Raw genomic sequence first — 25,563 nt, 5'->3', positions numbered from 1 at the left:
CAGGACGCATGCGTGTCATTCTTCAAAGCAGCGGTGTGAAATCACAGATAACTGTAATGACTAAACATAGTAAGATTAGAGAAGCGATACCAGTTAAGTATATGATCAGGGTGGGAGCGGAGGGCACGTAATCCCTCATCGTAACTCCTCATAAAATACAGATCAAACTTCAAACTGGTAAGTTCTCGTTTAATCTTACTATTTTACTTCGGAGTCACGTGAGTGACTACTGAAGATTTTAAAGCTCTGTGATTTCATGCCGCGGAAACGAGTCCATGCATCACGTCTGCCTTGACTGTGGGAGGAATTGTGTTAACATAATTTGGACATGAATTCGACATTGAAATCATAAAAATTTTTACCACAAATTTATAACCCCTTTTTATGGGTTTAAATTAATTTACAGAACTTAAATTGTTTCTGCAAACGTTCCAGGTTTCATTACTGGTTTATTATAAAATAATTGGAATGTTTTCCCCTCCAGACCATCCTGCTGACTTGAGGATTTGGTCCATTGGTACATCCAACTGTATAGCTGCCGATGTAGCTGCAGCCCTGGTGGAAAGAGATTTTTTAAATTAGTATCCACCCCAGCCTGTGTTAGCACCTGTTTCAGCCATCTTGAGATGGTCTGGACCGTCACTCTTGGTGTGGTTGCTATTGGCTGACCAAAATGTGCCTTTTCATTGCCTCTTAGGATATTCGTTTTCTCCATGTATAACGACGATGTCTTATTATACAGACGGTCATCTGTTGGGTATGACCTAATTGTATATTGAGGCCTGCTGATCCCTTTTCTGTTCTGCTTACTATCTCATAAATATGAAACGTAATATTTTCTGTTGAGGAAGTCATGTTGTCCAGTCTAGTTTTTGCAGTGACTGTATCCTCTGTGCCGTAACCAATACTATTAGCATGACTGTTTTAATGTCAGCCTGTGTAGGGACAGAACTGTTGCTGGAGACCAATTCCTGAGCATCTTCAGGATTATTCTCACATCCCATATTTGGGAGTATCTGGTTCCCCTCATAGGTTTTGTACCAGTGGGTGAGTCCCAACAGTGTAATGGTCTGTCCCCTGCCATAGGTAAGTTGATAGGGCACTTCTGGCACAGTTGATGGCACTGTAACTGAGCCCCTCATCATAGTGGGGGCCTGCCAGATATTCCAGAACAGACGGGATGTTCATGTCTTTGATACCACTGGGAACCATGGTTGTGTAGGCCAATCGGGTACTACCAATACCAGATGCAGAGTCTTGTTGTATTTTCTTAATACCCGACTGATGAGGCAGGAAAGGAGGGAATGAGTAAATAAACAATCCCCCCCCTCCCTCCCAATGCAGCGAAAATGCATCTGCCGCAGCTGCCCCAGGGTCCGGTTCCCATGTAACATAATTTGATAACTGGTGGTTAAGTCTGGATGCGAATAAATCGATATCTGGTGTTCCATATTTTGCTGTGATATCAGCAAATACTATTTTATTCAACATCCATTTGGTGTTTTCATTAAATGTGCGTGACCTGGTGTCTGCCACTGAATTTAGTCTTCCTGGTAGGTAAGTGGCTGATATCCAAATATCTCTCTGGATACATCATTGCCAATTTGTATAGCCAGATTGTCACATGATGTTGATTTGTTTCCACCCTGTGGTTAATGTATGCTACCACGGTGGTATGGTGTTGGTGGCTCCGCGCCCAAGTGCACTGGCATCAGTTTGTAGTACCATGGAAGGGTTACTGACAATGATTGGATTGGTACAAGGCCAGATGTTATCTATCCACCATTTTAGTTCCATTTTAGCTTGATTGGTAGTTTCACAGATCTGTCAAAGTGACCTGCATAATTTAGAGTGCTTGTATTTAGCTCACTGTATGTTTTGGTAATGTAGAGGTCCAAATTGTGTGGCTGGAAAGGCAGCCATCATTATGCCAATTACTTTAGCTACCAATCTGATGGATGGTTTGCTGATGTCAGTGAGGTTATTGCAAGCCTCTATTAAATCTCTAGCCTTTCCCTTAGGCAGAGTCACTGACATGTGAACTGAATCAATGGTGAAACCCCAGGTAGTCCATGGTAGTGGAAGGCGTTAGTTTAGATTTAACTGGATGAAAAATGAATCCCAGTTTTCCAAATAACTTTTTTGTGGCTGTTACAGTTTGTTTGGCCAATTCCAAAGTTTTGCCCATAATTGCCATGACCATGTGTGTACGTTTCCGTAGAAATGCTAGGGCTGGTTTCAAATTTTTTGTGAACAGCCTGGGCTGATGATAACCCATTTGGCAGTGCTTTATACTGTCAGAGTTGTCCCATCCAGTTGAATTTTAAGTAACATCTGTGGTCACCTCGTTATAGGCACTGAATAGTAAGCATCTTTTAAATTGATTCTGGCCATTGAAGTAACCTTTGGAAATTAATTGTTAAGCAGTAACAAAGGTATCTATTTTGTCAGATCTATGATGATGCGATGACCATCATCTATTTTGTTTTTGATAAATATATTGGGCACGAATTCTAATGGTTTGTGTTGAGTTTTCTCAATTACACCTTTTATGTGAAGCCGCTTCAGTTCAGCTTGCGCTTTTGATTTTCCTTTATCAGAAGGCACGAACATTCAGTTCAGTATATGTTGAACTGGAGGGCTGTACTTGTGTATAAACTGTTGTATATCCCTGGATACTGCTTAAGATGTAAGGATCGGTTGTTATCATGCTCCATGCATTCAGAAAAGAGTGTAATCTCCACCCAATCTCCGTGCCCACTGTATAATGTAGGGAACCAGACCCACCTACCTCCATAGTTACCAGTGGCAGGTTTACTTTTTGTAGGTTCTTCGCTGCTGTTGTAGCGCTGGGGTCTGGATTTTCGGTTTGGTTGGCGTTGGAGGTCCCCGCATCTTCCAAGAAGGCCGGCCTGGGCCATGGCCTAAAAAGACTCATGTTTTGGGTACCGGTCCTTCGAGCTTTCACCAGTTCTGCTGGTGGGTGCGTGGGGGTGCTGTCGTTGGCCATAGTGGATTCCAGTAGGTTCTCTTGTTCCTGCACTCCCTGCACACTTGTCTTTTCTTCTGCGGACCCCTCTTCCAGGTCAGCCCAGAACTGACCCTCAGTGCTCCCCTCTGATGAGGTAGAAGCACTGTGCAGCCCTTCAAGAGGTACTGCTGTGGGCTTATCATAGGGCCCACAGTGCCCCGACTCCATCTCCCGGAGTCTGTCATGTTGGAGCAAAGCTCCATACACCGCTTCTTCCGGCTCCAGCGCTCTCGGGCGCTGGCCGCCCGCGGTTGTTCAAAGTCGGACTCCTCAGAGTCCACGACCTTGTTTGTTTTGTGTCTAGCCTTTCCGCCCGGCCGCGTGGATCTGGCCGGTGCAGAGGCGACATCGGGCACAGCTGATCCCACTACGGGTGATCCAAGTGCCACTGGCTGCTGCTGGCTGCCCACTGCTCCACGGTCCTCCTTCTCCAGCTTTGTCCTTACTGTATGGCTGGTGTGGAGGACATCTGGCACAGCTGATCCCATCTAGCCCACCAGCTTTGTCGCAGCCCGTTGGTTTCTGCACCTGCAATCAGCATGGTAAATACAAAAAAGACCGCAGCTCTTACCTGCAGGTCCAGGTTAAAATTGTTGCTACGGGTGAACATCGTTCCACCCCGTCTGCTGCCGTTATTGACTTGTCAAAAAGTCAACGGCCCCATTTGAATAGTCTCCCACCCGGCCGTGGTGTTCTGGCTGGCGCGGGACCAAAAGTCGGCACAGCTGATCCCTTACCGGGCTTGTGCCTTCAGCTGCTGCTGCCTCCCGCAACTTTGCGGTCTTCCCCAGCCAGCTTCCTAGCAGCACTTGTGGACACTATTTTGTCCAGCTTCCCCCCCCCCCTGTGAAACCAGCGCGGGGAACATTAGTTTTGCTTCCCTCTCCCGCCCGGCGCGGGAGTGAGTCGGGAGCGAAAGTTGGGCACAGCTCTTCACATTACGGGAGATTAACGTGCCTTTGGTTGCTGCTGCCAGCTGCCCGCGACTCCGCGGTCTTCCCCAGCCAGCTTCACTAGCAGCACTTGTGGACACTCCTTTGTCCAGCTTCCCCTCCTGTAAAGACCCAGCGCGGGGAAAACATTAGTTTTGCTTCTCTCTCCCGCCCGGTCCGGTGCGGGAGCGAATCGGGAGCGAAATCGGGCACAGGTGTTCCCATTACGGGAGTTTAGCGTGCCTTAGGCTGCTGCTGCCGGTTGCCCGCGACTCCGCGGTCCTCCCCAGCCAGCTTCACTAGCCACATTTGTGGACATTACTTTGTCCAGCTTCCCCTCCTGTGGAAAAAACTCAGCGCGGGGAAACATTAGTTTTTTGCTTCCCTCTCCCGCCCGGCCGGGCCCGGTGCGGGAGCAAGTCGGGAGCGAAAGTCGGGCACAGCTGTTCCCATTACGGGAGTTTAGCGTGCCTTAGGCTGCTGCTGCCGGGTGCCCGCGCCCGCAGCCTTCATGGATCCGGTCCATGTTTCCACCTAAAAGGTGAGTGGAAGGAACGCAGAGTCTTCTTACCTGCTGTTCCTGGTTTTCAAATTTTGCCGCTAGGGGAACGTCGTTCCCCCTTGCTGTGACTTGTTGCAATGTGTGTAGCGATATGACACGCATGCGTCCTGGCGGGGTTCTTCACGTAGTCACTCACGTGACTCCGAAGTAAAATTGCCAATTATGTGCCCATTTTGCAAGTTTACTAAAGTCCTACTGTAATTTGATTGCCCAACCATTACCTACCCATGATTTTAGATTATTTCCTGACTGTTCTTGCACTATGTCTCTGGATGTTTTCTGGGGGTGGGGGAGGAAGTAACAATTCCATTATCAGTCCTATCACTGACATTAGATTGAATGCTCTGGAGTTTACTGAACAGGTTATTCCAGCCTTTGTGGAGGTAAAGGAGGTAAGACCATAAACTGGATTGTCAGTTCCCCACCTTGTCAGTGCTTGGCATTGGGGCAGTTCCTGTTTCTGGTTTTCTTTTTTACTTGTGTGAACATTTTTTCTTTATTTAAAAAAAAATGTGCTTAGATGCAACCACCCAGTGATTTCATCCTCCTCATGTTGAAAAATGTATTCATTATCTTTTCCTTTTCCAACATATCTTTAGCACTGAATTATTTTTGAATGCCGTGTCCATGTAATGGTCATCCTGATAGATTTGCTAGCATAGTTGCCAATTTGCTGTCACTTCCTGAGTTTTTCACGTTCATTTGTTGGTTTTCAATAAGTCCACAAATGTTCATTTCACCGCCGTGTTAGCATCTGAAATGTGGTGCACATTTTCAATACACTAACCATATTCCTTTGGTAAACAAAACTGCAATTATTAGAATCTAAAATAAAAACAAGTGCAGAAAGAACTCGGTCAGTAAAACAGCATCTGTAGAAAGATGAACCAGTTAGTTTTTGGGTCTGCAACCCTTTCTTTTCTTTCTCCCACCCTTTCCTGATATGTGTCATGCCCTCTCCACTTTCATGTTGCTTCCACCACCACCCCCCCCCCCCCCCCCCCCCATCTCATTCCACAACTCTGCTGATGTGTCCCCATCTTCCTTCTATAACTCATTCCTTCTCATGTAACACCCTAGATTCATTAAATTGAGGTGGCAACAGGAATTGGTGATTGATGCTGGTAGTATTGCCTCAACAGAGATTAAGTTTTGAGCTGAGGTTGAATCTGAAGATGAGATGACAATTTAACATTAACTTTACCTTTCTTCTCCAGGGAAATGGGGCAGTATCCGGGGCAGTGGACGATTGAGTGCTTATTCCTTGAATGCAGATGTGGGGATCCGATTAGCAGGAAAAGAAACATTGTCGCTGCAGGCAAATGGAGGCCCATCAGACTCGCACTATTTCAGGCAGCAGCGAGTCGGCCTATACATCATCGGGGACAAGTCTCAGCTAAAAGTGAGAACACTATCTTGAAATGCTCGAGACGGACCTTGCAGTACAAGTTCATCCAGAATAATCGATAAGAAGAAAAAAAATAATAGGATTGGTATTGATTTATTATTGTGACATGTACCAAGATACAGTGGAAAAACGTTGTTTGCATGCTATCCAGTCAAATCATACCATGCATGAGTACAATCAGGTCGTACACAAGTACAACAGGTAGCACAGAGAAAAATACTAGAGAACATATATGGCATGATTAGCAACGTTACGGATGAACTAATAGTGGGTGGTATTGTAGATAATAAAGATGGTTGTCAAAAATTGCAGTAGGATCTTGATCGGTTGGGCAGGTGGGCTGAGGAATGGTTGATGGAATTTAATGCAGAGAAGTGTGAGGTGCTGCATTTTGGGAAGACTAAGTAGGGCTGGACCTACACAGCGAATGGTAGGGTGGTGGGGTGTGGTGCAGAGCAGAGGGGCGAGGAGTGTAGGTACATAGTTTGTTGAAAGTGGCATCACAGGTAGATAGGGTGGTCAAACAGGCTTTTGGCACCTTGACCTTCATCAGTAAGAGTATTGAGTATAGAAGTTGGATGGTCATGTTGCATTTATATAAGACGTTGGTGAGGATGTATTTAGAGTATTGTGTTCATTTTGGGGCGTCACGTTATAGGAAATATGTTATGCTGGAAAGGGCGCAGAGAAGATTTATGTGGATGTTGCCAGGGCTCCAGGGCCTGAGCTATAGGGAGAGGTTGAGCAGGCTAGAACTACATTCCTTGGAGCGCAGGAGCTTGAGGTGTGATATTATAGAGGTGTACATAATCATGAGAGAAATAGATCGGGTAGATGCACCGAGTCTCTTCCCCAGAGTAGGGGAATCAAGAACCAGACAGCATAGGTTTAAGGTGAGGAGGGAGATTTAATTGGAACCTGACGAGTAACTTTTACACACAAAGGTGTGATGAGTGTATGGAACAAGCTGCCTGAGGAAGTAGTTGAGGCAGGTACCATTGCAATGTTTAAGAAACATTTAGACATGTACATGGAATGAACAGGTTTAGAGGAATATGGGCCGAATGCAGGCATGTGGGACTAGTGTAGATGGGACATGTTAGTCGGTGTGGGCAAGTTTGGCCAAAGGGCCTGTTTCCATGCTGTATGACTATGCAGAATATAGTGTTACAGCATTATATATATAAATAAAGATAGATACAAGTACAGTAGAACATCTCTTTAAGTCTCTGTCACTGTCTCAAAGTGTTATCCTCTCACTAATTGTTGCTGACGATATTGGTTATTTGTTGTAGCTTATGATGCTACTATTATCTATTACAATATCTATTGAATTGAGGACTCAAAAAGGAATCTGATTGATGTATCTCTCTCATTGGAGTATCCATGGCAGCAATTGCCATAAATGTTTGCATTCAAAGAAGAGCCCTGGATTATTGGAATCTATTGGTTGATAAACCATTCTGAAGAAATTCTGTCAAGTAAAAAATGAAACCAGTTTGAGAGTTGTCAGTTTGTGGTACTGTGAAGTGAGATATTTGCGTTGCTTGATAACTGGGCATCTTTCAAAATGTAAGTAATTATATGATGAATTTGCAGTAGACCAGAAACTCAAACATTTCATTATTTGTCCAGGGGGCAAAACAGGACCCGCTGCAACAGTGGGAGGTTGTCCCTATTGAGATATTTGATGTACGACAGGTGAAGAACAGCTTTAAGAAGCTGATGAAAGCATGTGTGCCAAGTTCAGCGTGCACCGAATCGAACACATCCTACTACCATTCACTGGAGGAATCAGACTGGCTCTCACAGGTATTTCAACTTATTTATTTCTCCTCCAAATCTAACACTTCTGCCCTATCCATCTATAAACACCCACTCCCATTTTCCCTGATCACTTTCTCCTTTTTTTCAGCTCCGATTCATTATTTTTGCATCTGGCACTGACCATCCCACTTTCTTCTTGCGCTGACCCCTTTTTGTTTTATTTTACTAGTTACACAAGTTGCTCCAGGTCTCAGTGCTGGTTGTTGAGTTGTTGGACAATGGATCCTCGGTGCTCATCAGTCTGGAGGATGGCTGGGATGTAACCACTCAGGTATCTGCGCTTACTTATCATTTTTTTTCCTTCCATATTTGTAAGAGAAAAGAATATATCTTAATGATTTTTTAAAAATCACATCTGTCCCTATTCATAGACATACCAATCGCTCCATACATCTTCCAAGTACATCCATGCTTCCCTCCATTTAGGACTGCGCATACTTTCTAGTAGGAGTCAACAGAAAGTGATTGGGAGTCAGCATCTTGATTGATAATTCACTTGGCCCCAGCAAAGTCAAAGATAAATCTAATCAAAACATTATTTTCCCATCTGACCTAACACTGCAGTAGGAAGCATATTTACCCATTGGCTCCTTAGAGCTTTCCCAAGAAAAAGATGACACAAGAAAACTGTAACCAAGGGGCAATGTTTGCTTTGAGAATGCCCCAAGATCTGTTCTCGGGTTCCATTTAGCTTGGCCAGGCCTGGTGCAGCAACCTCTTTTTAGACTGCATGGGTATATGTTTATAAAGATCCACCCTTAATTAAACCACAGCAGACTTGTTAATGGAGCAGATTGTTCAAGACAAGGAAACTGTTTTTGAGAGTTAAGTTATGATGGAGAGGTCCATCTCCACGATCACTGCAAGGGTGGACACTGCAAAGGTTACTTCTGCAGTTACTGTGATCAGTATATGCCCACAGGTAATAAATATAAGGCATTTTTGTGTATCGGGCTGAACATTCCCAGATTAGGGTATTCTCTTATTGGGCTCTCAAAAGAGCAGGGGGATTAGCCCTGTTGTCTGGCCAATAGTTATCTCTCAACTAACATGAAAGACAAGAACTAATTATTAACTTGCAGTTTGTAATAATTTGCTGTGCATAAATTGGTTTCATTTCTCATTGCACAGTTTCTGCACTTCAAAAAAACTTCAGTTGTAATGAGCCTGTTCCACTTAGGCGATTTTCTGGGTGACTACAGGCGACTGCCGCAAGATTTTTGGCAACTGTAGCGACAATTTTTGCTGTCATAGAAACATAGAAAATAGGTGCAGGAGTAGGCCATTCGGCCCTTTGAGCCTGCACAGCCATTCTATATGATCATGGCTGATCATCCAATTCAGTATCCTGCACCTGCCTTCTCTCCATACCCCCTGATACCACAAGGGGCACATCTAACTCCCTCTTAAATATAGCCAATGAACTGGCCTCAACTACCTTCTCTGGCAGAGAATTCCAGAGATTCACCACTCTCTGTGTGAAAAATGTTTTCCTCTGAAAAATTTCATAGGTTGACGTAGGTGTTGTCTTAGGTTGTCGCCAGGTGTCGTAGGTGAATTCCATTAAAATTAGTCCCTGACAGTCGCCTAAAGAGTCGCCTAAGTGGGACAGGCTCATAACTCTTGGAGGCAGTAAGATTTTCAATATTAAATTGGAGATTATTTATAGTGCATTTATTTAGCATCAATAAAGCACAAGAAATCAAAATTCCTGTAACTTATTTCTAAAAGAACAGAATTTGAAAGCAGAGAAGCTACATTCTTCTCATTTAGAGCCATGGCAAAACTCACAAGGAGTTATGATCCCCATAATATAGTACCAATGTGCAGATGCTGAAGATGCATAAAAAGACATACAAGGATTCTGTCTAAATTGAAACACATACCTGGAAAGATTGCACAGGACTAAGCTCTGTAACTAGTAAACAAAGGCTTGGATGTGACCAGGTATAGGTCTTCGACGGTAATTAAATTTGTGGAGATGTTTCTGTTTATGAAGGAGTCCCAACGCCGAGACAAAGGTGCTTTTTAAGGTACCATTGGTGTGATTTTAATCTGGAACTCGCTACCATGAATTTAATTGTTGTAGCCGAACTTGAGAGGAATCTAGATGAGCATAAAGTACAGGTAGTAAATTATATTGAAGTAAAATGAAAAAGATTGAGGAGAGATACTAATAGTGTCATAGAGGCTATGAGATGAAAAAACTTTCCATCACAACTTTCAATTAGCCTTGTCCTGACATCTTTTCTTAGTAGAATAAATGGATTGGTTATTCTGACTTGTTCTTGAATTGCTTTCAGGTAGTGTCCTTAGTGCAGTTGTTGTCTGACCAACATTACAGAACATTGGAGGGCTTCCGTCTTCTGATTGAGAAGGAATGGCTGTCATTTGGGCACCGTTTCAGTCATCGTGGTGCTCAGACAATGGCCAGTCAGAGCAGTGGCTTCACACCAGTCTTCCTACAATTTCTTGACTGTGTACATCAGGTAGGTGCTTTATAAAATGACTTCTGGCACTTTTTGGCATTTCTCACTGTGAGAAACATGCAGTTATCCTATGATTTTCCATCGCGGTATGTAAATGGTAAACACAAGGAAACTAGATGCTGGTCACAAAAACAGACTCAAAGTGCTCCAGTAACTCATGCTGGCGAGGCAGCATCTCTGGAGGACATGGATAGGCAACGTTTTGGTTCGGGACCCTTCAGACTGATTGTGGGGGGTGAGCTGAAAGAGAAGTGGGACCCGAGGACAAAGTCTGGCAAGTGATAGGGGTTTTTTAATCCCAGATGGTTGGACAATGGGGACAGGGTGAAGGGAAAATGGAGTTAGTTAAAATCAGCCAAGTAGAATTGAGATGTGGTTCCTCCAGTTTGCATGTGGCCCCATTCTAGCAATGGAGGAGGCCCAGGCCAGAAAGGGTAGAATGAGAATGGGAAGAATTAAAATGGTTAACAACCAGGAGATCCTGCAGACCCTGGCGGACCGAGCACGTATTCCGTGAAACAGTCGCCTAGTCTACACTTGGTCCAGCTGGTGTAAAGGAGGCCATGTGGGAAACACCAACTGCAGTATATGAGGTTAGAGGAGGTGCACGTGCACATCTGTTTCACCTGGAAGAACTGCTGGGGTCCCTGGATGGATATAATTGAGGAGGTGTAGGGACAGGTGTTAAATTTCCTGCAGGGAGAGTTTCTGGTGAAGGGGTGGTTTGGGTGAGAAGGGATAGATGAACTAAGGAGTTATAGAGGGAGGGGTTTCTGCCTACCATGGGTGGGGATGGGAAGATGTGACTGGTGGTGGCATCATGTTGAAGGTGACGGAAATATCACAGAATTATGTTATGGGGGGGGGGGGGGGGGGGGGGGGGGGGGGGGGGGGAGTGAACGATAAGGACCAGGGGAACACATTCTTTGTTCAGTCTGAGGGGGGAGGGGGAGCAAGAGCTGAACTACTAAACACAAAGGAGATGTGGAGTGAAGAATTCAACAATGTCATCGGGGGAAACTACGTTTACTGAAGGAAGAAGACATTTTGGATGTCCTAGAATGGAGAGCCTCAACTTGGGAGCAAATGTATCAGAGGCAGAAAAATTGAGAGTAGTGGATGGTGGCTTTGCAAGGGGCAGGATACGAGGAGGTATAGCCCAGGTAACTGGGAGTCGTGGGTTTGCAGTAGACGTCAGTCAATAGTCTGTTCGCTGTGATGAAGATAGAAAGATCAGGAAAGTGGAGAGAGAGTCAGAGTAAGCCCAAATGAATTTGAGAGCACAGTGGAAGTTAGGATGGTGTGTCAATTTCTGCTTCATGTAGTTAAAGGCTCAAAAACTATTCACTTACCTTAAGTGTCATTCACTATCCCTTCTTTCTCTGTATCAGCAGTTCTATCAATGATTAGGGTTCATGGAAGAGCTCACTGTGTGGGAAAATTAGTGTCGGCGACCTGATGAGATTATTGTGTAGTATACCCAATAAACTCCTTGGTGATGTGCTCTGTTGGCAGCATTGATTTTATGCAAATAGTGTTTTCATTTTGATGATCAATCGCCAGTTGTCACCAGTGTTGAGTGAATGAATTAACCTTCTTGTTTTGAGGTTTAATCTTCTGTTGAACATTAAATCACCGATGTTGTTATTTCAGAAAGAACATGGAAACTTTTTCTTCTGTCCTGTCTCTTATCCCTTTAACACAGTCAAGATTATTTGGTCTGCAGTTAATCTACATTATTGCACTTGGGGGAGCTTGTTCCATACATATTGACCAGACGTCATGGTTGTAAAATGCTTTGGGACAAACTAATGGTCACAAGAGCTATTGGGGAAATGTCGTTATTTTCCTTTTTATAAAATCGTGAATGAAATCACACAACTGTAGATAATCTTAGAAATAATACTATATACTAAAGAGATTAAATGACCAAAAGACTAATGGTTATTTTTTAACTCGGCTGTATCTAGATAATTCAGATAACTAACTAATTGAATCTTCCTGGGGTTTATATAAATTGATACGGTTAAGTTACTGTGTTATCACTATTAGCATCAGCAAATCAATGTATTAAGAAGGAACCACAGATGCTAGTTTAAACCGAAGATTGACACAAAAAGTTGGGAGTAACAGTGGGACTGTAGCATCTGTGGAGAGAAAGAAGTGGTGACGTTTTGGGTTGAGACCCTTCTTCAGACTGAGTGCTTTGTACTAAATCTTACATGCCCTCATATTTTATAGCCAATGTGATTTTATCCATCCAAACCCACTTACGTCCACCTATCTCCAACTGCATACTGTGCTTTTCCAGCTAGCCCACCCCATCCGCACTTTCCCTGTGCAGTGGCCACACTAACAATCGGTGATTAATGGAGTCCGGGTTCCTGTAGAAACTCATCATTCGCGTGGAAGTGGATCTTTGCTGAGTGCCTGCAGGCAGTTCTCCTAATTATTTCCTTTCTATTTTCAGATTCATTTGCAATTTCCGATGGAGTTTGAGTTCAGTCAATATTACCTAAAATTTCTGGCATATCATTACGTATCCAACCGCTTCCGAACTTTCTTGCTGGATTCTGATCATGAAAGGATTGAACTTGGTAACATTGCAACCAGCTTCTTCTAGTTGTCTTTATAAGAGTGGGGGGAACCGGTAGTGTGTTAGAGGAAGATGTCTCTGTGGGTTAACATGGGGTTGTAGGGTGGGTTGGCAAGCTCCCGTAGTTCATTAGGGCATCCAGAAGTACTGGCAACAATTTCAGTCTGCTTCTTGGAATAAAGATTTATGCAGACTGATGTTGAGATCTGATTGCTGTTTGCTCTGAGGTTTTAGATTTCAAGTTGCACTCTAAAAACTCATTGCAGACTGGTGAGCTAAAGGCTGCTCTGACTAGGATGTTAATGGCCAGAATTTTCCTCCTAAAATGCACCATTTTGTGCCTGGCTCTCAAATCTGTTTTGTGATAAAAGATAATATCCCAGGCACCAGATTGTCACGGACTGCAGAAGAAAATGCCACAAATGTAGTTTTTTTGTTTGTTTGTTTAAATGTGCAAATGAGGGAAATGTATATGCATTTGTCTATTTTCAGTTTATAACTAACCCTCTTTATGGCTTAGACACGAAGAACTGCAGATGTTGGTTTACCAAAAAAAAGACACAATGTGCTGGAGTAATTCAGGAGGTCAGGCAGCATCTCTGGCGTAAATATGTGCCATTTCAGGCTGGATCTTTCTTCAGACCCTTGAGTGTGAAGAAGGATTCTAACCTAAAACGTTGCCGGTCCAGAAATGCTGCCTGACCCGCTGCATTACACCAGCCCTTTATGCCTTCATTATAGCTTGTTGATTATGCTGCTCTGACGTTTTTTATTTAATTTGTCTCTGGAACTCGTGCAGGCTGATAAGCTCAAGGAGTTCTAGTCTCCAGTAAGATTTTTTAAAACTGTAATGGGATGACATTTCTCCCCAAGATGGCACTAATAGGCCCTTGCTCATCCTATTCCGCCTTGTAGACAAAAGTCCATAATATTGTATTATGTAATAACCTTGATGTTTTTATGGCTGCATTCTGCAGGACTAATGTACGAAGAGAAAGGTGAGAAAAAGAGCCAACACATATACAAATCAGTGTGGGACTACATTGACAGACTGAGTAAGAAAACGCCAATCTTCTTCAATTATCTGTATGCACCCGAAGATGGAGAGGTGAGATTTCTTGCTGTTTGTTGAAAGTGGAGCTTTTTTCAAAAGAATAGGTGACGTTTATGTGTTTTATGACTACTATTGATCTAACAGTGGTGACATCCGATAATCCACAGAATGTTGGTCCAATTGAAGACAGGTTATCAAATCCCACTTATTCCAGACTCTTGTTAACCTGCAGGTTTTGAGACCATATGGAAACATTTCCAATCTGAAGGTTTGGGATTATTACACACACGAGACACTTTCTGAAGGGCCACCTTATGATTGGGAGCTGGTGTATGGTCGACGAGAACAAGTGGATGACGGGGAAAGAATGGATACCATGGCACCACAGACTCATCGCAAGATTGTCTGGCCCTGTTATGACAACCAGAATAAGACAGAACCTGATGCTATCAGTAAACTGTTGGAGGTAAAGTTTATACTGGGAGTTAGTGTGTGTGTGTGGGCATTATCTGAACTTGGTTTGTGGCTTACCCCCAGATTGTGCGGTGTTTGTGGATTCATATGTAAGTAGGTAAGCAGCCAGTCTCCTCTGGCTTGAGTGTACAAACTTTCCCTCAAGAAAATACAAACAATCCATAATAAGAGCTGTGTGATGTTTGTGTCACATTCAAATGTTAAGTATGTTTGACTATGGCTGGAATAATACTGGGAATATGATTTTGTTTTCTCGTGTTTGGCAGGGTGGGAGTCCATGGATTTATTCAATTGTTAATCTGTGCAAAAATGTGGGTGTAAAATTCATGAATGTGTTCTGCTGTCTACTGTGTGAGGGAGCATAATCAGATAAACTGACATTTAGCTATACCTCACTACTGCCTCCCTTGGCCTTGTAGTGTCTGTAACCAGGCTGCTCATCCAACATGTAAAACTGGATGGGCAGCTATTCCCTCCAGTGAAACACCGCTGTCATCCTTAGTTCTTTTTTATAAACTCCAACATGTAAACAATCATTGCAGCCTCTCCCTGGGAGCAACGCTTAGCTGAAATATTTTAGTCTGAGTTTAATACAGGCTTCTCATTCCTTGGTTCATTAATACCACCGATTATCAACTCATTAATCCCGACCAAGTCCCTCTCTTTCTCCGGTCATGTTGTGTTGAAATCTGCATTCATGTTCTTTGTTACCTCTTGTCTCAACTATTCCAAAGCACAGCTGGTCAATCAGCATTAGTATGATCTCTCTTCAACCCTTCTCTTTCATCTGCTTAATCACATCAACACTCTCTCCATTCTGTCCTATACTTCAGCTTTAACATTATTTTCTTTAGGTTTAGGTTTATTATTGTCACATGTACTGAGGTACAGTGAAATGTTTTGTTTTGCATGCTATCCAATCCGATCTGATAATATTGATCATAAATACAATCAACTCAAACTCAACTACAATAGGTAGAGCAAAGGGGAGAAGACAGTGGTAGACACAAAATGCTGGAGTAACTCAGTGGGACAGGCAGCATCTCTAGAGAAAAGGAATGGGTGACGTTTTCGGGTCGAGTGCCTTCTTCAGACTGATGTCAGGGGAGTTGGCGGTACAGAGATAAAATGTAGTCTGAGACAGTAAGATTGGTGTGTGAACTGGGAATGGGGAGGGGGTGGAGAGAGAGGGTAAGCTAGGGCTACTTGAAGTTAGAGAAGTCAATGTTCATACCACTGTGGTGTGAGCTACCCAAGCGAAATATGATGTGCTTTTTTTCCAATTTGCGCTAGGCATCACACTGACAATGGAGGTGGCCCAGGACAGAAAGGTCAGATTGGGAATGGGAGGGGGAGTTAAAGTGCTGAGCAACCGGGAGATCAGGTAGGTTTAGGTAGACTGAGCGGAAGTGTTCAGCGAAACGATCGCCGAGCCTGCGCTTGGTCTCGCTGATGTACAGGAGTTGACACCTGGAGCAGCGGATACAGTAGATGAGGTTGGAGGAGGTACAAGTGAACCTCTACCTCACCTGAAAAGACTGTTTGGGCCCTTGGACGGAGTCAGGGGGGAGGGTAAAGGGACAGGTGTTCCATCTCCTGCGGTTGAAGGGGAAAGTACCTGGGGTGAAGGTGGTTTGGGTGGGAAGGGACGTTGATCAGGGAGTTGCGGTGGCAATGGTCTTTGCGGAAAGCAGAAAAGGAAGTAGAAGACAGTGTGCAGACTAGTATTCTCAGCGTTTCAGCACAACAGTTCCATAGACAAAGTTCAATGGGGTAGAGGTGAATCGGGGAGTACCCCAGTTTATGGAAGGTTCATTCAGAAGCATGATAACAGATGGGAAGAAACTATTCTAGAGTCTGGTGGTGTGCACTTTCAAAATCTGTACCTGTTGCTGGACGGGAGCTGGGAAATGAAATGGCACGTCTTTGATTATGTTGACTGCTTTTCCGAGGCAGCATGAAATTTAGATTGAGTCAATGGTGGAGAGAATGGTCTGTGAGATGGACTGAGCTACATCTATAACTCTCTGCAATTTGTCATGGTCTTGGGCAGAGCTGTTCCCAAATTCAAGCTGTGATGCAACCTGACAGTATATTTTCTATGGTGCATCTGTAGAAGTTTGGAAGAGACGTGCCGAATTTCCTCAATCTGCTGAAGAAGACTAACGATGCATTTACTTTGAAATTCATCTGAGGTTTTGCATATCCATTGTCTATAATCTCCTGCAGCTCTAATATCCGGGCCATCTGTGCTCTCAATATGGCCCTTGAGTATCCTTGAATTGGTTTGGTTGTAACTTCAAGATCTGTCAATAAAGCTCTTGAATACCCTCACTAATTCTCTCTACCTCTTTACTTTCTTTTAAGACACTTTTGAAAATTCACCTTTTTGGCAAGCTTTTATATCTTTATTCTTGATGGAGCTTGTAATGTTATTGTTTGAGAAATGTCTATGAAGGAACTTGCAATGTTTTTGGTATGTTAATGATGCTCTGCAGTTGGAAATTGTTGCGCAAATGTAGGGGAGGGATGTGGGTGCATCATTGAAACTGATCAACTGGCCTTTTGTCCTTGGAATTCCAACAATGTAGGTGTATAAATGAATGAATGAATGTACTCTCCTTGTGTTTGACAATGTGAGGTATGTGAAGCTGGTTACGTGAACTTTTGTTTAAATAGACCATTGGGAGGACATGGAGCAATTAATCTCATCACCTGCGCTAATATTGAACAGGAAGGTTGTGAATTTAAGAATGATCACCTTTGTATCCAACAGGAGATGCAGATGCTGGAGTGTGAGCTGGGTCAAGTGCCAGGTAAATGGAAAGAGACTTGGGACAAGATCAAAACAACCCAGCGGACTGAGAGCATGCAGGAGGGTAAGGTAGGTCAGCACTCGAGCACTAATGTATTCACAGGAGTCCTGACCCGAAATGTCACCAATCCAGAGATGCTGTCTGAACCTCTGAGTTATTCCAGCACTTTATCTTTTTTTATAAACCAGCATCTACTGTTCCTGGTTCCTACTCATTGTTTTCCATGTAGCTGTGACCCTGTCTCAGACAAACTAAAGGAAATGTAGGGAAATAGAAACACAACTTCTGCTCACTGTGGTGAAATTCAACCAAATCAATTCCTGACCTTGAATTATGAGCACTGGAGAGACTTATTGCAGTTTAAAATGCATTTACAAAACTTGGGGTGGTGGATGCTGAGTGGTTGATATCTGATATCACAAACAGGTCCTAGTCTCATAATAGGAGTCCGTTGGTTAGAAATGAGGTGAGTGCAAAGCGTGTATTATACTTAGTGGATGGTAGTTATGCAGGGAAGGGGTGGCTGAGTGGAAATGGCAGGGGTGGTGCCCTTTAACTGGGAGGTTACCAGGTTGTGGATAAGGAATATAATTTGGTGGCTGTTCTTTGCTGAACCCCTTCTTTTTACAGCACTTGTCTTCAAGTTCCCTGTTGATATCATCAAGCCTGTCACACCATCGGCGATCGCAGTGTGTTTATTTGCATGAGGCAGCTGTTGGTTCCACCTTGAATCTAAGTCTGGACACGGACAGCAGCACAACGTCCACTCCCTCCAGTGGTATCATGGGCCGCAAGAGCACAAGCACCTTGTACAGCCAGTTCCAGACATCAGAAAGTGAACACAGGTAGGGCAAAACTCCCCCCCCCCCCCCCCCCCCCCCCCCCCCGGGGCAAGTGGGAAGGCGGCAACTCTTCACAAGGGCAGGTATGGGTCTGTTTATCATGCTGTATTAACCATCTGTTCCTTTGGCAACTCTGAGCCCGTGACACTGCTTACACATTGATTTGCTGACGTGCTACATTGCCTCTGATGTGCCAGGTAAAAATGGGAAACCCATGTATCCTCCAGTAGATGAATTGCGGTTTTGAAGGGTTAAGTTTTAAACATAAGATTAATCTGATCAGGTGCACAACAATCAACTGGCCAACTTTCAGAAAATGCAGACCATCCCAAAATCATTCTTTTATAATAAAGCACAGGAAACAACAACAAAAAGATGCAAGTTACTTAATGTTGTATGTTGAGGGTTGATGGCCAACAAAGATGTTATTAACTATGTCAATGGATTGCTTCCCTCCATCCATGATTTAAAAATTCATGCAGTGGTTATGAAATGTAGTTTATTACCCACACAGCACCGAAAGAGTACCAACCGGAAATATCGTCTGTCCATTCCCTCCACAGATGCTGCCAGTTCCTCCAGCATTATGTGTTTTGTGCAGTAAATCATTTATCCACTTGTCCAATAAAAAAGGATACTTTCTGTATCTCATACCATTGTGATGTAGTAGGGATTAATATATCAATTGCTGGCTGAAGCCAAGAATCGCCAGAGCACCTTTCACCTGGTTTTTGATAGAGCACATTTTACATGGCCATTTTAGCCTCATCAGGTTTCAAGTCCAAGGTTCAAAAAGTAGTCTTGCGTGTTTGCAAGTCCCTTTCAGGGAACATATAACAGTAGAGTACATGAACAGGCCCGTCAGCCAATAATGTCTGTGCCTGAACATGATGGCAAGACCAACTCTTATCTGCCCTGCTTATAATCTATATCCCTCCATTCCCTGTATATCCATATGCCTGTTCAAAAGTCTCTTAAATGCCACTATTGTATCTGCCTCAACCGCCACCTCTGGCAGTGTGTTCCAGGCACTCACCATCCTCTGTGTAAAAATCTTGCCCTGCGCACCTCCTTTAAGCTTTGCCCTCTCACCTTAAAGTTATGCCTTCTAATATTTGAATGTGCCATCCTGAGAAAAGGGTTCTGACTGTCTACCTGATCTATGCATCTCATAGTTTTTTGAATACTTGTATAAAATCTTCCCACAACCTCCAGCATTCCTGAGAAAACAATGCAAGTCTGTCCAACCTCTCCTTATAAGCTAATAACGACTGTACCTTTCCGAGCTCCTGACTAATAATGTTGTATTTGCCTTACTCCAATTTAATACTTCCCAGCAAGGTTCACCTTCCCCAAAATGTTCTTCCACTGTAATACCAGTCACCATGTCGAAATGTTATGGAGTTGAGGGACTTCAACAGTTAGAGGTTGGTAAAGTTAAGGGCTGCTATCCTTATACAAGACACTGATAAGATGGCCTTCTAGAAGATTTTTATCATTGAGTCACTTGGTAGAGGAAATAATTTTTTAATCAGAGATCTAAATTCGTACATAACTTTCCTACAATTGTCTTGAATCCTGCAAGAGAAATGATGGAGCCGCCTTTAAAAGAGCAGACAGGACAGGTTGAATAGCCATCTACTGTGCTGTGAGTTGCCACCATTTCTGTGATTCTAGGTCATACGAGGGAATACTGTACAAGAGGGGTGCTTTACTGAAAGCTTGGAAATCGCGCTGGTTCGTTCTTGACAAAACCAAACATCAGGTAACCCTGCACCTGTCTAGTCTTCTATCTTGTTTCACAGTGGGGCCTGTAGTACCCCAGGCTGAGGGCTTAACAGAGGTCTGAAGAAGGGTCTTGACCCGAAACATCACCCAATCCTTCTCTCCAGAGATGCTGATTATCCCGCTGAGTTACTCCAGCATTTTGTGTGTATCTTGGGCTGAAGCACAACCCTGGCGGAAAGTAAAAGAAAGGCAATACAACACTTGGTAATGTCATTTCTGATCTGGATTGTATCTATTTTCGATGACATTGGTTCCTTGTCATGGCATATAATGGAGGTGCAGTTTATGTAGTTTAGTGATACACTTTGGGATGACACAATTTAATGTAAATGATGATGGGGTCATGAGTCCAAGCAAGTGACCTGGGGATGAATCCACACAAATCTTTGAAGCTAACAGGTGCGCGTAATCAGAATACAATACAGCTATCAAAGGTGGACCTTAAGTATTGTCATGGCTGGTCAAGAATTAAGAGTGTTTAATTGTGTGTACTGACAAAAGAACAGTGAAATCCATACTTGGAACAACTTAACAACCCTGTAAATGCAATGCACACTTAATTTTAACACACTTAACGGTAATACTAGTGCAAAAAAAAGGAAGTTCACAGCTGCTGAGGTTAGTTTTGTGTAATGTTCAAGTGCCTGATGGGAACAAGTTATTCTTGAAGCTGATGGTCACATTTTTCAGGTTCCTGTACCTCCTTCATGATGGTAGGAGAGAAAAGATAATATGGTATGGGTGTAAGTTTGACAGTACGCCCAAAGGACTGACACTATAGTTGATTGGCCTGAAGGCCAAATTCTGGCAGGTAAAGCATGCATGGATCATCAGACCAAACCAAACTTGGAAACCTTATTTCTTTATTTAGTGTTTAAGCCAAGCAATAGTAATCTGGGGATCGGGTGAAGCTAACAGGACCTGTTGCAACACATTTTCTTTAAGCATAAGTTTATACATACCAAGAGTAGGATGTATTACTATGCTGATTGCTTGGGATCATACCAGAACTCTTGTGTGATCTTTTGCAGCTGCGATATTATGACAGTAAATCAGACGTCGATATGAAAGGAATTGTGGATCTTGCAGAGGTGGAATCTGTTACTTTGGGAACTGTGGCAATGGGAGCTCCAAAAAATATTGAGGAAAAGGCCTTCTTCGATGTGAGTCTCTATCAGTAATACTGCAGATTTTTTTACATGCCACAGTGATAGATTATGTACCAACTAAAACCTTTATGTTACTTTTTAGTTGAAGACGACAAAAAGAGTTTACAACTTCTGCGCCCAGGACTGCCAGAGTGCCCAGCAGTGGATTGATAAAATTCAGAGCTGCTTGTCAGATGCGTGAGCACTGCAGACAATGCCCATGTATGGCTGGGTAGAGAGCTTGTATCATCGGGATCTCTCACTAATGGACAACCGCTGCTGTACTGACCCAGAGCATAGCGGGAATCAGTAACTCTCAGCCACTCAATCACAGTCCGTAAGAATTGGGTGACAGTGATTGAACGTCTTGCTACCCACATCAAGCATTGACGCACTTGTGTATTTGTTGACGGAAGTCTGTTTGAGAGTCGGGAGCTGTTCAGAGATAGTCAAGAGTTGTACATTTTTAACCACTAAAGATGGTACAGATTCGATTGAGAATAAAGCCAACACAAAACCCTTTAATCCTTTCTTCCTCAGAACTTTGGTGCAGAAAGATTTCCTCTGCTGGTTATGTTAGGGTTGACATTTTATGTCACCATTGCATAACCTAAATATCAAAGGTTAAAAATCTCTTACACCAATTTAATTCAGAGGTTCCAGGGCATTTTTGTGGATAAATTGTGTTTTCAGAGAGGATGTGGATTGATGATTCTCCTTTCAGCTGTTTCTATTATTGACCTTGTGATATATTTGTAATTAGTGTTTGCAACATGCTTATTCCCTTTGTGTGAATCTGTAAGCCTGTGAGGCAAGCAGGAGACCTGAACTGTTGGGAGGATGCAGTTCTTGCATCAAAAACAAGTTAATTCCAAATGAGTGGAATGTTTATAAAGTCTCTCACCTTCAAGTGAATTCTGTAATAAAAAGATAGGCTTTAATAAAAGATCTCAGTCTGCTGCTCACAAATAGATTTGGGAATAAATCTGGCTCGGGTCTGATTTTTGATAGGTTGGCGCCCTGAGTGAAATCCCAGTCCGACACAGCTGAGGAATGCTGCAGAAATCTGCAAACAGCTTTGCCAAGAGGATAACTATGGCTGTTTGCAGCCAGTGGGACAGGAATGAGTACAGATACAGTGTGTGTTGAGGGAGTGTCAACGTTCCTTTAAAATGATTTGGTTCCTTGAGACTGCATCCACAATAGGACAACGAGGGACGTTTGTGTGATTGGTCTACATTACTTTATGCAAAAGAGGTTAGGACTTGACGATGGTATAGACTCAATGTTTACAGATACAGCTGTGAAAGGGGGTGTGCGGTGAAGGTGGATTGACCAACTCTTTCGTCCAGGCTGCCACTATCCCTCTACCTCCCAACTGGCTTTGTCTTCCCTTCCATTGAGTCATAATGGCACATATTGATTCTGTTGAATTTCAAAAGGCAGATGGGATGGGTAAGGGTACCTGGGAGAGGGAGAATGAGGGAGCTGCTAATGCCTCTGGGTGGCTGCACAGAAACATCACAGCTGTGAGAATATTCTAGCAGTGTTGTAGTGTTAATTCTGTTGTTAGTGATGTACAGCTGTACATAGTTTAATCCATGTTCTATTTATGCAACAGCTTCCTAATTATCGATGTACAGGTTGAATGATATTTAGTTTATGTGTCCACATATATTTGCATCATTTCCAGTGTTTCTTTGAAGAAAGCAAAGTCACTGAACCAGCAGTACGCTGATCGATGGCTCAATATTGTGCATCCTGCCAACCCATTACAATAGAGATTTCATAAGCATATCTGCTCTTCTCAAACATCAGGAATCAATAACACGATTAGTTTCAGAGTTCACAGTGCAGCATCTCACCACTGATTTTCACCATTCTAGACCACAGCAGATGGGCTATTTGACACATCCAATTGGTAGCTCTTGACAAATCTGTCCAAAAGTAGAAAAATCCATGTGTTGAGGGGAGTGAAACTGATGGCCCAGTGACTTGGAGCCCCAACCTCTCGCAATTTGTGTTCAAATATAATTAGGCTGTTTCCGTATACGGTTTCCAGGTACAACTTATCTTGTTGTTTAGTGTATTGTGACTGCCAAGTTAGGAATACTGATTCTATCTCTCAAGTCATTCTTTCTCACAGTTTACAGCTTGTACTTATGTGATCTCACTGTGCTATTCCAGTGTCTTAACTTCTGTAATGTTGTTTGTGGTTCTCTGCTGTCAGATCTTTGATCAGATTATATTAGACAAACTTGATTCCAGTTAACATCTAACATTCTTCAAGTTTTACAGAGTCACAATAAGAGACCTGGGGATTATTGCTGGCTACACTGAGAGCCTGGGAGGTGCACATTGTGTTTGTAGAAGGAAAACACTGCCCTTAAAATAGTTGATTTATTTCAACCATTTGTGCAGGTTTGGCATGGAAACTTATATTTCTGACAAGTTCAACAAGCACTTGATCTCCCAATATCACAAAGCATTGAAATATATTCTAAAGCCTGAAATAACATTTCCAGTATTAACCTTAACATAACCATCCAAATTAAATGGCGTTTCATTAATATTTCAAGTTGGAGCAAGGTGTTGGAATGAGTGGAAGTGGCCTTTCATTCCCAGTTAATGTGCCTCATTGTCATCCTGCTCACAAGACTGCCTCACTGAGGTTTTATTTTACTGCAATACTATGCTGGTTGTTCTTTGTACAGTGCTAGAATAAAAACAGAATGTGTTGGAAATGCCCACCAGTCTTTCCAATGAATGGTATATAAAACATGCATTTTTTTAAAGCAATTTTAGAACTAGTGTATTTCAATTTATTTTCATTTCTTGGGAATGCACTAGAATTAATACCATGTCCCTCAATGCAAATTATGGAAACTGAGTAAGATCAGTGAGCTTCCAGGATTGCTTACAGATATGGGCTATGGATTAGTACCAACATAGATGCAAGAAAGTACAAATTCCTGTCTGTGGTTGCTTGTTTGCCCCAACATTTTTTTTTTTTTAATAGTGTATATTGTGTTCTCATTTGTTCATGTGGGAGAGCATATTCATACCCCATTCAGTGTGTTCCAAATCAACCAGAACAAATGTCAGGTGCAGAATAATGCTTGCTTTAGATTAATTTTCTCAGATTAAATTTAACAGTTTGCAGTTCAGGTTAAGTCCAGAATACAGCCCACTCTCTACTGTCCCATCAAACACTGCAAACTAGAAACAGTATTGAGAGATGTAATAAAGCTCCTTTTCCATTTATTAAACTATCCCAGGGCCGATGCGGCATGGATGGGAAACTTTCACCATGCTATAAAATACAGGTGGGCCCAGGTAAAAAGGTTTTACCACATTTTTACAATAATGTGCATAACCTTTTAGATTACTTTTCCATCCACCTTCTGACATTCCTTTTCCATGTGTCAGCTGATTGGAATATTCTTGGTCATCGGAAATGATTTATTTTTGCTGTGCCTATTATATGGGGCGTGAAAACCCCATTTTGTTTAATCCAGTGCATGAGACTGCGGGAAGAGCCTGAGCAAGATTGAGATCCAGGTACCATTGAGAAGTGCACTCTCTCTAGTTTCCATAACTGGCTGCTACATTCTACATCACCTCATCAAAGTTGGCTTGCAAAATCTCAAGGATGGAAAAGAACACCACCTACTTCAACTCTCCAAAGGGGCATCGGCTCTCTTCAGATCTCCCATATTAGAAAGTTCACTACTTTACAGGGAGATTGGTGTGATCCACTCTTGCTTGTAGCTTCTCTTCATGTGAACCATCTGATTCTGCAGTCTGTGTTTTGTAGAACAATCATAAGAAATGCAGACAATGGCAGCAACTAATTATTTGCAGAAACGTGCAAATTGTCTAGTTGGTGTCTGTTTACCAGACTGGTGTTAGTTATTGTGTGCTGTGTGTGATTTGGAGAGCTGACAGTAGGAAATCACGGTAGATGAAGTAACAGCTTATTTGGCACTTCATGAGAACATTTTGGCATATTGAGCCATTAATTTTTGGATTTTTAAAATCCTCTGTTCAGGCTGTTTAGTTTAAGCGATGTTTTCTATCCCCACATTTAAAATCATTTTATTCTTGCCCTAAACTTTTAACTTTGAAAATACTTTTATTTGAAATGATAAATTTGTACATATTCTGAATTTACATTTCCTGTATAAAGATGGGTGAGTCCATATTGTAAAATACATTAACCATGTAGAGTTTGGGATTTCTATTAGACTCTGTACTGTTGTCTCCAAACTGAGTCCTGTATTGTGCTTAGAGAAAGAGAAAAACTGAAGTTTAATAAAATATATATTAAAGTATTAGGTTTGCATCGTTCTTTAAATCTAAATGACTGAGTGTGCATACATGGGAGTCAGTTGTGCCTCAGTTGGTAACACTCCTGCCTAAATAGAAAATATTATGTATTTAGTTCCCACGGTCCTTCTACAAACTACAAAGGAGCGTGGGAATTAAATACATACACGCCCCCCTCCCCCACCCCCCTCCTTTCACCACTCCTCCCTGCTCCCTACCTGGATGGACACTCATTTTGCCTCTTCAACCAATAAGCCTTTCTCTGGC

General features: G+C 42.7%; 1 protein-coding gene across 4 annotated transcripts in view; it reads left to right on the top strand.

Moving 5' to 3' along the window:
• The window catches only part of sbf1 (SET binding factor 1), a 135,903-nt gene extending 110,602 nt beyond the window's left edge, over positions 1–25,301 (top strand). For all 4 annotated transcript variants that reach the window (XM_055653210.1, XM_055653209.1, XM_055653208.1 and 1 more), the window contains 12 exons: positions 5,743–5,927; positions 7,569–7,745; positions 7,930–8,031; positions 10,064–10,249; positions 12,720–12,846; positions 13,823–13,953; positions 14,132–14,365; positions 17,150–17,257; positions 17,820–18,034; positions 19,709–19,796; positions 20,851–20,982; positions 21,071–25,301. In XM_055653210.1, the coding sequence (XP_055509185.1) occupies positions 5,743–5,927; positions 7,569–7,745; positions 7,930–8,031; positions 10,064–10,249; positions 12,720–12,846; positions 13,823–13,953; positions 14,132–14,365; positions 17,150–17,257; positions 17,820–18,034; positions 19,709–19,796; positions 20,851–20,982; positions 21,071–21,169 (1,784 nt within the window). In that variant the 3' untranslated portion in view covers positions 21,170–25,301. The remainder of the gene's footprint in view (positions 1–5,742; positions 5,928–7,568; positions 7,746–7,929; positions 8,032–10,063; positions 10,250–12,719; positions 12,847–13,822; positions 13,954–14,131; positions 14,366–17,149; positions 17,258–17,819; positions 18,035–19,708; positions 19,797–20,850; positions 20,983–21,070) is intronic.
• The last annotated feature ends 262 nt before the right edge of the window (positions 25,302–25,563 follow it).

Source organism: Leucoraja erinacea, chromosome 22 (genome assembly GCF_028641065.1).
Source record: "Leucoraja erinacea ecotype New England chromosome 22, Leri_hhj_1, whole genome shotgun sequence".
NCBI lineage: Eukaryota > Metazoa > Chordata > Chondrichthyes > Rajiformes > Rajidae > Leucoraja > Leucoraja erinaceus.
Note: the sequence above shows the minus strand (reverse complement) of the source record. Positions and strands in the feature narration are given on the sequence as shown.